Here is a 13,097-nt window from a genome sequence, read left to right on the forward strand (position 1 = left end):
CGCCCGTGCCCACTCCCTTTGCAGGGTCCTGCATTTCGTTTTGAGTCAGCCGCCTCTGGGACAGCACACATTTCTCTTCCTTTTCTTTTCTTTTCTTTTCCTAATTTTTTTTCCTTTTTGGGTCACACCTGGCGATACTCAGGGGTTACTATTGGCTCTGCACTCAGGAATCAATCTTGGCGGTCCGCAGGGGACCCTATCGGATGCCAGGGATTGAACCCAGGTCGGCCGTGGGCAAGGCAAACACCTTCCCCGCTGTGCTATCACTCCGTCCCTCTTCTGTTTCTTTATGGGACTCTCTTTCTCCTCTCCATAGAGCCTCGATAAAACAATTGATGTCACTACTTTTGCTTCCTGCAGGAATAAGCAATGCTTGAACCAGGTGGAGATTGGAACTGACTCAAATTTTTTCCCATTTTTTTCTTCCCCTTTTTTTATGGGGTAGGGGCTCTACATCCAGTGGTGCTCAGGGTTTGCTCCTGGCTCTGTGCTCAGGGATCTCTTCTGGTGGTGCTTGGGGAACCCCCACATAACACGCTGGGGATCGAACCGGGGTTGACCGCATGCAAGGCAAGCGTCCTACCCTCTGTGTTCTCTCCCTGGCCTCCTTTTCCTGCTGTGGTCGTAACCTGGCCTCCACCTGGGAAAACATTTCCCAAACAGCTGGGCCACAGGGATCAGCGCCCACACCACACAAATGTTGTGTGTCAGCTGCATGGCTGCAGTGGGGAGGCTGGCAGGATCTGAGTGTCTGTATCTTGCCGGAAAATTCACCAGTCCTGCCCTCTCTGGGCACTTGCCCTCTGCCCCCAGCTGCCCAGCAGAACCGTTACTGAGAGGAATTACCCCGAGATGAAAGTTCAGACCCCCGTGTGAGTGACGCTAAGGACCAGGACCTTGGAAGGAAAGTGGAATCTGGCTCCCCAATGCCAAGAGCGTGACCGTAGCGTCTGGGTGCTGGAACATTCCTGGTCTCTGGCTTCCTCTCTGGCCGACCGAGCAAACAAGCTCACAGCCAACAGATCAGAAGGTGAGAAAGACCACGTTGAATTATATGCACATGGGGGATTTGCATGACGCTGGAGTGGGACCAGGCAGTGGGTGTGGGGTGTGTGTGTGTGTGTGTGTGTGTGTGTGTGTGTGTGTGTGTGTGTGTGTTGGACTTCAGAGGACAAAACCTTGCCTCTGGAAGTTTGCCCTGCCCTAGACAGGTTTCTCTGATAAAAAGATTATTTCTGGAAATGCCCCTAAATCGCACTAATCACATTCCTCCAGGCCCTGGTAAGGCGTCTCCAGGCTCCCAGCGCCTGGGTCCGCCCCCGATATCCACACGCCAAGCCACAGGCGTTGGAAAAGGCCTCCCAGGGTCTCTTGGGAAAGCCAGCCTGAACGTTTGGGGAGGCAATGCTGAGAGGCAGAGTTGACGACCCCTGCAGACAACCTCATTCAAAGGAGGCACCTTCCAGGGGGAGCCTCTTGCGTGGGAGGAGAAGCCGGCAGGGGGTGGAGGAGGGAGTGAAGGCTGAGGGCTGAGGCCAGGCAGGACCTCCCAGGTGAGTGAAAGGGTTCAATGTTGTCCACCGGAATGAGCAGTGTGACCTCTGCTCCTCAGCTCAGACCGGGAGGGGGTCCAGAGGCAGGGAAGGAAGGAACGATTAGGAGGTGACCAGGAGGGAGCAGAGGGGACAGAGGGTCAGACCCAGCTGCCGGGCCCCAGCCTTGGTGGGTCTCCCCTGGCTTCTTGTTTCACTGACAATGTTTTTCTTCTCAGAAAAAATACCTTGGGGGAGAACAGCTAAGTGGCAGGGTGAGGGGAGGGAGGGGGCATTTGGGGGGCTGGCCAGTCCTGGAGTTTCCTGTTTATGCTGCAGCCCATGGAGCCTACAGGGCTGTCAGTTACAGAGCTGTGATGCTGAAGACGGACTTGGCAGCTGGTGTCCTGGCCTTGCACATCGGTCACCAGCATCTTCAGCTGACTGGTACCCGCCGGACACTCCTCGGGCCTTATGAGCCTCGAAGGCCGCCCACGCCCAACTCCTGCACCCGTGGCCAGTGGCTGCTTCCCTCTGCCCAGAGATACCCGTCTCTAGGACAGACAAGGACACCAAGGACGCACCCTGGGGCTCACACCACTCCTTTGCCTCTCTTTGCAGAGCGATGAGGCACCCCTGAGGAAGCTACAGTGATGCCAGCCCAGCCTGGGTGGGCATTTGGCCTGTGGGGCTGGGAAGGGCAGGAATGACTGACTGCTGATGAGGGTCTTTCCTCCTCCGTGACCGGTCAGAGATTGCAGGTGCCCGGGAGCCCCTGAAGACATTCACTTGGGGGTGCTTGTGGGGGTGGAGTCATCAGAAGTCATTAGGTTCACCACCTGACTCGCCATCCAATAGACATGTGCACACACACACACACACACACACACACACACACACACACACACAAACACGCTCTCTAGTGTTAGAGTGAGTCTGATCTGACCGTGCTAAGCTGTGTGGCCTTGCCTAAGTTTCTGACCTCTCTGAGCCTTGAGTGCTTCATTCCTATGGGGGGGGGGGGCACTTCCTAGGGCTGCGAGAGTAGTTGAGACCTCAGGCAGGAGCGATGGTAGAGCAGGAAGGGCATTTGACTTGTACACAGCCTACCCGGTTTCCACCCCTGGCACCCCATATGGTTCCCGGAACCCAACAGGAGTGATCCCTGAGTGTAGAGCCAGGAGTAAGCCCTGAGCACTGAGTGTGACCCCCTCGAACAAAACAATAGCAACGAAAGAGTAGCTGAGATCTGCGTGTCAAGAGTTCATCACGTCCCAAACTATGATGATTAGTTTAATTTTTTTCTGTATTTTTGGGTCACACCCAATGATGCTCAGGGCTTACTCCTGGCTCTGCACTCTCCTGGCAGTGTTCGGGGGACCATATTGGGGAACTGGGGATCAAACCTGGTCGGTCATATGCAAGGCAAGCACCCTCCCTGCTGTGCTATCGCTCCAGCCCCTGTGATTATTAGTTTTAAGTACTCAGGCAAGAGCGAGCTGGGCACCCCCTGACGGCACCAATAGGAGGAAAATCCATTTTCTGTCTCCACCACATCTGACACATTTTCATTCTCGTCTATGGTGACCTTGTTTTCAGAACCCCAGAGCCCCCTTGCTCAGACACAGGTAATTTCAGTATTTGTGGATTTTATTATAGGAGAAATACACAAGATATATATATATATATATATATATATATATAATCTATACATGGAAGATTCGACTCTGGGGGGTAGGCTAGGACCTGACCAGACAGTAGGAATCTAGAGTCTGTACAGCAGATTTTAAAAGTATCGGCAAGATACCCTAAAGTCCCTTTGGAAGAATGAGTGATTCTAGCCAAGAAAGTTTTGAAAAACAAACCAAAAGTCAAGAAACGGGAGTGATCCCTGAATGCACAGTCAGGAGTGGGTTCTGAGCACAGCCGGGGGGGGGGGGCAAAAAATAAAAATAAAAAGCTATGGGAAAGCGGCCACTTCTCTAGGAAAAATCAATCTTCCTGGAAGATAATTTAGAAGACATTTAAATATATCCTTTGCTCCATTTTTAGGATGTAAACATGTGCAATGAAAGATGAATCTAGGACGATACAAAAAACCCAGAAAATTCATGAACAATGTATTTGGACTATATCCACCCCAGTGTGCATTAAGACTTTATTTACTGAACTATGGAAGCAACTTAAGTACCCACGTGCAGGTGGGTGGATAAGGAAGATACTTTTTACGTGGGGATATCGTTCAGCTATTAAAAAAATGACCTTTATTCCTCCACAGCAAAATGGATTGAGCTGGAGGCAATTCTACTATGCAAAGAAGGAGAAAGAAAGGTAATTGGATTATTTCACACGTGTGTGTGTGTGTGTATGTGTGCACACAGTGCAATATTAAGATATAAAGTTGATAACAGCAAAAAGAAGAAGACTGACCAGAATTCGTTGATGATAGAACTAAACGGTCTTGAGCGGAAGAAGGGAGATAGCGGTGAGGCGGAGGAAGTGGAGAGAGGTTGGCAAGGGTCCAGTCAGCCTCCTGGTGACAAGAAGGGTCAGGAAGCAGACTGGTTAGAGTTTTGTTTATCCCTGAAGACTCGTTCATTTTTCTGTTTGTTTTGTTTTGGGGTCACACTCAATGAGGCTTAGGGGTCAGTTCTGGCTCAGCACTCAGGACTCACTCCTGGTGGTGCTTGGGAAACCATGTTGGATGTTGGGGAACGAAGCCAGGTGGGCTGCATCCCAGGCAAGCACCCTATCTGCTGGGCTATCTCTGAAGCTCCATGATTTTATAAATATATGTATTTTTGGTGGGGCGAGCAGATAGGGAGCTTGCCTTGCATGTGGCCTGGTTTGATCCCTGGCATCCCATATCATCCCCAAGGCACTTCCAGGAGTAATTCCTGAGCACAGACCCAGGAGTGACTGATGAGCATCACTGGGGATGGGCACTGTAGCACTGTCCTCCCCTTGTTCATCGATTTGCTCGAGCGGGCACCAGTAACGTCTCCATTGTGAGACTTGTTGTTACTGTTTTTGGCATATTGAATACGCCAGGGGGAGCTTGCCAGGCTCTGCCGTGCGGGCGGGATACTCTTGATAGCTTGCTTGGCTCTCCTAGAGGGACGGAGGAATCGAACCTTTTGCCCATACGGGCAAAAACCAAAATATTTTCTGATTGTTTTTCCTTAATGACTGGTGTCTGAAAAAAATGAGAGTTGAGTTTGGCAATTTAGAAATACCTCCCTACACCCCTTTTTTGGGGGGTGTGTTAAGGGGGAAAGGGGGAAGGAATTAGTTTTATGAGAGAAGAACAAAATCGGAGCCTGTCCACAAATTCCACGGGAAGGGCAGCTGACGCTTTGGCAGACATTCGCCCCATCAGGTCACACACCCACAGAGCCAGCAGAGAGCAGACAGGCCAACGGACCAAAATACGAAATGCAATTGATCTAGAAGGTAAAATCACGAGATTAAAAAAAAAATATATATATATATATATATGCAATGTCTTAGGAAACAAATTTTTTAAAAATTTTATTGAATCACCGTGAGATAGTTACAAGAGAACAAATTTTCCAAGTAGCTTTTGAAAAACTCCACTGCACGCCCGCTACCCCCTCGCCCCCCAAAGTCGGTTGAAAAGCATCGCGGTCCAGCGGGTGCAGCCGGGAGCGTCCCCTTGGCAAGCGGCGGCCACCTGCTCGGCGGTGAGTCAGCGCGGCCGCCCCGGGGCCGGCCCGGACAACCCCTGGCCAAGCTCCCGGGAGCTCTGCACCCCGCACAACCGCGAGGTGGGCCCATGGGGGTCGCCCCTCCCCGGGCCCGCGCCCCGCGGGGGCCAGCGAGTGGTGTCCCCGCAGCGGCCAGGCAGTGCCCGGGGCCGCGCATCCTCGGACGCACAAAGGGTCGGGCCGGGGAGCTGGTCCTCGCGGCGCGCGGGGCGGGTCGCTATGGCAACGGGGCGCGCGGGCGCGGGGCGGGGGGGGGGAAGGTCGCCCCGAGCGCGCGCGCGGGCCCGGCGCCCCGCCCCGCCCTCCGGCCGCCGGCCCCAGCCCGCGACTGACCCTCGGCAGCTCCTGTAGTCACGTGGCGCTGGGAACCGGGGGGGCCGGGGCCGGGCCTGGCGCCCTGAACTCGAACCTGCCGCTGTCGCCGCGGCGCTGCGGCCTCATGGACGCGCCCCGCGGCCCCGCGCCCCCCGCCGGACAGGTGCGTCCCGGGCCGGGCGCCGGGGTGGGGGGAGGGGGGCGCCCCCTGCCCGGCGCGGGGCGTTGGGGTGGGGGGCGCCCCCGGACCCGCACGGTGGGGGACGAGCCCGCGCACCTGCGCACCTGCGCGGGGGACCCCTGGAGGGCCCGTCCGGGGGGCGCGGATGTGGGAGGACGGGACGCGCGCGGATGCGAAACGGGGGGAGGGTTAGGGTTAGGGGGGAGGGTCCCGCGACCCTTGGCCTCCCGGGCTGCGTCGGGGGCTCCAGAGCCAGTCCCGATGCCCGTCGCCCCGGCGCGGCCCCGGGAAACGGGGGTCCCGGAATTGGGGTCCCCAGGAGGCCAGGGGAGCCGGGTCCCAGGGAGGCGGCCACAGGCCATCGGCTCGGGGCCCCGTGCCCGTGACCTTACCCGGGGAGGAAGTGACCCCCACACGCGGCCAGCGCGTCCTCGTTGCAGGGGGCGCGCGCGCGGCCGCCCCCGCGCCCACCGAGGCCCCCGTGCGGGGCCGGGGCTGCGGGGACGCCCCGCTGACGTCGGGAGGAGCAGGCGCCTCCTCACGCGCTCCCCTGTCCCCTCCCCGCAGGTAAGGCCCGCGTCTCCGCAGCCCGAGGCCCGCGCTCTGCCATGGGGGTAGGGGTGTCCTTCCTGCTGCAGTTTTCGCTGACTTCTGGGGGCTACCAGAGTGTGGGCCGGACCGGGCGCTGCAGCCACCGGAGTGTCCCCGAGAGCCGCCGGACAAGGCCTCGTCTCCAGCCCCACGGGCTCCAGGGTAGTGTGGCCCCCTCCCCGGCCAGCCCCCAGCGGGGGGACGCGTCCTTCTCACCTCTCTTGGGTCAGGGATCCCCCAGCCCTGCGCTCCCCAACAGCTCTCCTGGACTTGGGGGTGTGTCGGGGAGCTTGTGGGCAGGCAGAGAGGGTCCTTCTGGGGTCGGCCTGCCACCACCCCCACCTCCTGCTGGATGCTGGTCCCCTCCCCCCCGCAGCGTGGGGCAGCCCTTGATGGGCAGGGGTCGCCGACCCAGTGACCCCCATCCCTGGGGAGAGGCTGAGCTAGGGCTGCCCCAGTTGGGCGACCAACTCCGGGATGTCCCGGTGGCGTGTGGATGGAGCACAGGTGGGGAGTGTCTGGACAGGCCCTGTGCAGGGGAACCTTCATGCTCCCCTCTGCTCCCCCAAAGGGCTGTTTTCCCAAACTCCTTCTTCTACCCTGAGAGGGATTTAGGGAGCCTGGGGTGCCCCCCACCCCGGCGACCCTGACTAGGTTAGTGACCCAGAGAGGCTGCCGGTATGAGATGCTCTCGAGAGTCTTACCCAGGAGACCTTCCCGGAACCTGGAGTGCTCGGAGCAGGGGTGCCAGTCCCCCCTCCCCCAGGCCGGGTTCTGCCCCTTCAGTGTCCCCTCGGGCATGTCCCTGCAGCTCTGCCGCCTCTGCCCAGTTGGAGCTCAGCTCTTCCCCGAGGCCTCGGGAAGGAAAATAGGGAAGGCGGGCAGGGGGTGGGGAGGGGGGCCCACGCTGAGCACTGTCGGGAGAGCAGGGGAGCCCCCAGGCGGGAATGTTTGCTCGGCCAACACCGGCGGCGGGACCCCCGGCGGGGCCTGAGAGTGCCAGTAGAGACGCAGAGACACGGAGGAAAGGGAAGTCGCACAGGAGCCCCGAGTGACAACTGCAGCGACCGCAGGAAGTGGCCCGGAGGGTCTAGTTCCAGGGCGCTGGGGTCCCGGGAGGCGCGGGGCGAGGCGGGGCGGGGGCCGGGCGCGGAGCCCCCCGAGTGACTGTGCCTTTCTGCCCGCAGAGGAAGAACCCATGCTGGAACGGCGCTGCCGGGGCCCCCTGGCCATGGGCCCGGGGCAGCCGCGGCTCTCCGGGGAGTCCCCGCAGGCGCCGGGGAAAGAGCCCCGCGGGCTGAGGTCGCCGGGCCCTTCGGTGGCCCCAGCGGGCGGCCAGGCCCCCGTCGGGGCCCATCGCTGTGCCCACTGCCGGAGGCGCTTCCCGGGCCGGGTGGCCCTCTGGCTGCACACCCGCCGCTGCCGGGCGCGCCTGCCCCTGCCCTGTCCCCAGTGCGGCCGCCGCTTCCGCCACGGCCCCTTCCTGGCGCTGCACGGCCAGGTCCACGCGGCGGCCACCCCCGACCTGGGCTTCGCCTGCCCCCTGTGCGGGCAGGGCTTCCGAGGCTGGGTGGCCCTGGTCCTGCACCTGCGGGCGCACGCGGCCGCCCGGCGGCCCCTGGCCTGCCCCGACTGTGACCGCCGCTTCTGGCGCCGGAGGCAGCTGCGCGCCCACCGCCGGCGCTGCCCCCCGCCGGCCCCCGAGGCGCGGCCCTTCATCTGCGGCAACTGCGGCCGCAGCTTCGCGCAGTGGGACCAGCTGGTGGCTCACAAGCGCGTGCACGTGGCCGAGGCCCTGGAGGAGGCGGCCGCCAAGGCCCTGGGGCCGCGGCCCCGGGGCCGGCCGGCCGTGACGGCGCCCCGGCCCGGCGGCGACGCCGTGGACCGCCCGTTCCAGTGCGCCTGCTGCGGCAAGCGCTTCCGCCACAAGCCCAACCTGATCGCGCACCGCCGCGTGCACACGGGCGAGCGGCCGCACCAGTGCCCCGAGTGCGGCAAGCGCTTCACCAACAAGCCCTACCTGACCTCGCACCGGCGCATCCACACGGGTGAGAAGCCCTACCCGTGCACCGAGTGCGGCCGCCGCTTCCGCCACAAACCCAACCTGCTGTCGCACAGCAAGATCCACCGGCGCTCGGAGGGCGCGGCCGCCGCCGCCGCCGCCGCCGCCGCGCTGCTGCCCGCCGCCCCGGGGCCCCTGGAGCCGCCGCTGCCCTTGGCGCGCGAGCCCCGCGGAGCGCCCGCCCCCGAGCCCCCGCCGCCGCCGCCCACCCCGCGGGCCGAGCCCCCCGCGCTGCTGTTCGGCTGCCAGGACTGCGGCCGCACCTTCCGGCTGGAGCGCTTCCTGCGCGCCCACCAGCGCCAGCACAGCGGCGAGCGCCCCTTCGCGTGCCCCGAGTGCGGCAAGACCTTCGGCAAGAAGACGCACCTGGTGGCCCACGCGCGCGTGCACTCGGGCGAGCGGCCCTTCGCCTGCGACCAGTGCGGCCGCCGCTTCTCGCAGGGCAGCCACCTGGCGGCCCACCGGCGCGACCACGCGCCCGAGCGGCCCTTCGTGTGCCCGGACTGCGGCAAGGCCTTCCGCCACAAGCCCTACCTGGCCGCGCACCGGCGCATCCACACGGGCGAGAAGCCCTACGTGTGCCCCGACTGCGGCAAGGCCTTCAGCCAGAAGTCCAACCTGGTGTCCCACCGGCGCATCCACACCGGCGAGCGGCCCTACGCCTGCCCCGACTGCGACCGCAGCTTCAGCCAGAAGTCCAACCTCATCACCCACCGCAAGAGCCACATCCGGGACGGGGCCTTCTGCTGCGCCATCTGCGGCCAGACCTTCGACGACGAGGAGAAGCTCCTGACCCACCAGGGGAAGCACGACGTCTGAGCGCGCGCGGGTGGACCACTGCCCCCCTCCCCCCTCCCGGGGGGCCTGGGTGGCTGCTGGGGTCGCCCGGCGACGGGAAGGGCTGGGAGAGGCGGGAAGGGAGCCGGGCCCCGGGAGGAGGGTGGGCACCCCCCCACCCCACCTCCCCAATGCCCGGTGCAGGGACCCGGTGTCCAGCTGGTGGTCTGTCTTGAAAAGTAGCAATAGCAGCTCTGTGTACCCCCGTAGGGCATCCGGCTGAGGAGTGGCCAGAGCCTCCGGTGCAAACGCCTTAATGTCTGTCTCTTAGTAGGTCCTTTTTGTGCTCCCCCGGAAGTAGCCGCGCTACAGAGTTTAGTGCCCCAGTATCCCAAGGGTGCGCCCGTTGGGTCCGCCCCGGAGGACCTGCTGGCCTTGTGGCAGCACCTGCGAGGCGAAACCGAGCTCGTCTGGCCCACCAGATCCCCTGCTTCCGAGAGCCCGGCAGGAGACCCCCGCTGCGGTTAGTGGCTCCCCGAAGACCTTTCCTCCTTGGTCAGATTTGCTGTAGATGCCCCCCAGAGCAGCCCCTGGCTGTTAGCTGCTGAGCGGGCCTTCCGCTGCGCCCCCGTGCCTGCCCATCCCTCCAGAACTCAGCGCCTGTGGGGAGGATCGCCCACCCGGGCAGCGGGAGTGGGGGTCAGCGAGGGGAGAGGGCAGTGAGTTTGCTTCGCATTTCCCAGTCGCTGAGCACCCAGTGACAGGGACCCCGCACCCGCTGCCACCCGGGTTCTGTGGTAGGGTAGTTGTTAGAAATTCTCCCCGTAACGAATGGAATCTGCTGTCCTCTGATTTCTACCTGTTGGGCTGTGTTCTGTTCTCTGGAGCGAAACCACCACCACCACTCACCCTCCTTTTTCAACTAGAGAATAAAGATTCGGTTTTAGAATTGGCGAGAAGTGTTCTTTCTCCCGCAGACAGGCTGCTGGTGGCGGGCCGCACGCCCCCCCTGAGGCAGGGGTGCCCGGTAACCAGCCGAGTGTCCCCGCTCTAGCCCCGTTGTGCCCTGCCTCTGGGTCATCCTCTGCAGAGGGGCCGGGGACACCCAGAAGTGGGGCTGATTCTCTAGAAGCTTCACCGTTGTGTGGGGTCAGGTCAGACACATGGGTGCCAGCTAGCAGGGAAAGGTTTGCCCGCCTGCCTGCCTGGCCAGGTTCCCCCCGCCCCCGCCTTGCTAGACCAGCTCCCTGCATGGCTGTGCCTACTAATTAAAGTGCCTATTTTTGACAGCTGTCACTAGGCCAGCTCTGTGCCTCTCAGTAATTTCTTCTTGGTGGGGGGAGGGGGTAGCATATCTGGCCATGCTCAGGGTTTACTCCTGACTCTGTGCTCAAGTATCTCCTGGCAGGGCTCTGGGGACCATGTACAGTGCCAGGGATTGAACCTCTGTTGACCAAATGCAAGGCAAGTGCCCTGTCCTCTATATTATCTCTCCAGCCCCAGGGTTTTTTCTTTTTTCCTCTTTTTTTTTTTTTTTTTTGGCTCTTTGGGTCACGCCCGGCAATGTCCAGGGATTACTCCTGGCTCTACACTCAGGTGGTGGCTGGTCCTGGAGGTCTTCGGCTGCCGGGGCCCTGGTCAGGGCGGGGAGGAAAGCTCAACCCGCTCCCCTCCAAGGGACCACTCTCCGCACACCTGAAGGTGCCGGCAGAGGGACAAAGCCACGTGGGTTCTGGGGCCGAGATCTCCAAGCCTACTCGGATTGGGGCCGAGCATCCTCCACCCAGATCCTCCAAATTCCAGTAGGCGGGGGTCACACCCACCAACTGGCCCCCTGGTGCTGTGTAATCCCATCAGCGGCCAAGATTCAGAGACTATAAAAACCAGCTCCCAGAACCGCGTGGCCGCTTTTGCAGCCACGCGACATCTTATTATGACATCTCATTCCTACTTTGACAAACTGGCAGGCTACTGAATGTAGCCTGCCCACACGGCAGAGTCTGGCAAACTCCCCGTGGCGTACCCAATATGCCAAATACCAGTAACAATGATGGGTCTCATTCTCCTAAAGAGCCTTGAATATAATCTCAGGGCTAGGATGAAGGAGACGTTACTGGGGCCTGCTCGAGGCAATCGATGAATAACAGGATGATCTGTGATCTGTGATCTGTGATCTACACTCAGGAATTACTCCTGGAGGTGCTCAGGGGGACCATATGGGATGCTGGGAATCGAACACCCAAACACCAGAACACATGGGTCAGCTGCGTGCAAGGCAAACGCCCTACCCACTGTGCTATCGCTCCAGCCCTTCTCCAGCCCCACTTTAATGATTTCTGCACAGTTTTAACACCTCGTACAGTTTGGTGCATAATAAGCATTACACTTTATTCTTTTAGTTTACTTTTTGTTTGTTTTGTCCCACGCAGTGGTGCTCAGGGCTTACTCCTGGCTCTGCACTCAGGAATCACTCCTGGAGGTGCCGGGGATCAAACTTGAGTTGGCTGCAGGCAAGGCAAATGCCCTACCCACTGTACTATCTCTCTGGCCCCACCCTTTACTCTTGTAACTTGCCAAGAAGTTCACCGAAAAGGATCTCGGCTAATCCTGGTGTTGGTGCGGGTACTCAACCTGAGTGCAAGTGAAACATTTGCTCAAGGACATTCAAATTCTCGCCTGACTCAGACTGGCAGATTCAGCCACTTCAGCCACCATCACCGGGACACCAATCACCACCCCAAAGCCCTCATGGGTGCTTTTCACCCCTCTCCAGGCTTTCACTGCTACATCACCACCATCCTGTGTGTTTGTGTGTGTGTGTGTGTGTGTGTGTGTGTGTGTGTGTTTATTGGGCGACTGGAATATACCGCCGCTGCCCTTTGCCAAGAAGAGAATTTTAAATGCAGGAGGAGCTGCCAACAGGTTCACAGAGCTCAGAGCCAGCCCTACAGAGAGGCCGAAGCTGAGGGTGTCTGTGTGCACGAAGCATGCAAGGGGCAGAGGTGGGTGGGGCCTGGGGTGTGTAGGATGAAAGTGGTGGCTTCAAAGCTTCCTCTTGATTTATGGGCTTGGGGGGGGGGGTACTTCAAGAGCTAGTGGTTGATGGCAGCTTGTTTTTCAAAGCCGGTGTGTGGGCATTGGCTCAAGAAACCTCAGTCTTCAGGAGGCCAGAGATTCAAGGAAGGGGAATGATGTAGGTTTTCTTTTCTTTCCTTTTTGGCAGGGTTTTGGGGGGATAGGGGCAGAAAAGTCGGCAGAGGTCCAGAAATGCTGGGTAGGGAGTGGGGGACAGGTAGTCATGACATTCTCAGCTTGTGTCGGGGCGCTGAGTGAAAGGGTGAGAGTGAGGAGTCTGCCCATGGCTCCGGAGTTTGGAAGCTCATCGCTCTGAAAGCAAATGGCCTGGCCATGGGGAAATGTGGTTGTGTTGTCTTTTCTTTTTTTTTTTTTTGGTCATACCCAGTGATGCACAGGGGTTACTCCTGGCTCTGCACTCAAGAATTACTCCTGGCAGTGCTCGGTGGACCATATGGGATGCTGGAAATCGAACCTGGGTCGGCTGTATGCAAGACAAACGCCCTACCTGCTGTGCTATCACTCCAGCCCTGTGTTGTCTTTTCTGGTACCCTTTTACCCACTCTTTTTTTGGGCAGAAAAGTCAAGAGTCTGAAGGTCAGGGAAATCTATAGAAGTGCCTGTTGGGCGGTGGGTAAGGGGTTGTTAAAGAGGAACAGAGTGATCTTGGCAGCGATTCCTTCCAGGGCCCCTGGGACACCAGGGACAGTGCTGTCAGCAGTCTGGAGGGAAGAACTGTCCGGATTGGAGGGTCAGGGCTCTGCGGGGTGTGTGTGTGGGGGGTATGCTGTGCACAGCTTTATTAATTCTGCAGTGACAAACATCTTCAACGGTGC

At 60.0% G+C, this 13,097-nt stretch overlaps 2 protein-coding genes across 3 annotated transcripts in view; both read left to right on the plus strand.

Annotated features, from left to right (window-relative positions):
- The window catches only part of ZNF775 (zinc finger protein 775), a 40,998-nt gene that overhangs the window by 17,924 nt on the left and 9,977 nt on the right, over window positions 1–13,097 (plus strand). The gene's annotated exons all lie outside the window — the stretch shown is intronic.
- On the plus strand, window positions 5,521–10,135 carry REPIN1 (replication initiator 1). 2 transcript variants are annotated; one of them, XM_056106753.1, is made up of 3 exons: window positions 5,521–5,738; window positions 6,324–6,509; window positions 7,535–10,135. In XM_056106753.1, exons 2-3 carry the CDS (start codon window positions 6,365–6,367, stop codon window positions 9,226–9,228), a joined length of 1,839 nt encoding a protein of 612 aa, XP_055962728.1. In that variant the 5' UTR covers window positions 5,521–5,738; window positions 6,324–6,364; the 3' UTR covers window positions 9,229–10,135. The 2 variants fall into 2 exon arrangements, with proteins under 2 accessions (XP_055962728.1, XP_055962729.1); XM_056106754.1 differs by lacking the exon at window positions 6,324–6,509 and having other exon boundaries at window positions 5,522–5,738.

Source organism: Sorex fumeus, unplaced genomic scaffold (genome assembly GCF_029834395.1).
Source record: "Sorex fumeus unplaced genomic scaffold, SorFum_2.1 ptg000143l, whole genome shotgun sequence".
Classification (NCBI taxonomy): Eukaryota; Metazoa; Chordata; class Mammalia; order Eulipotyphla; family Soricidae; genus Sorex; species Sorex fumeus.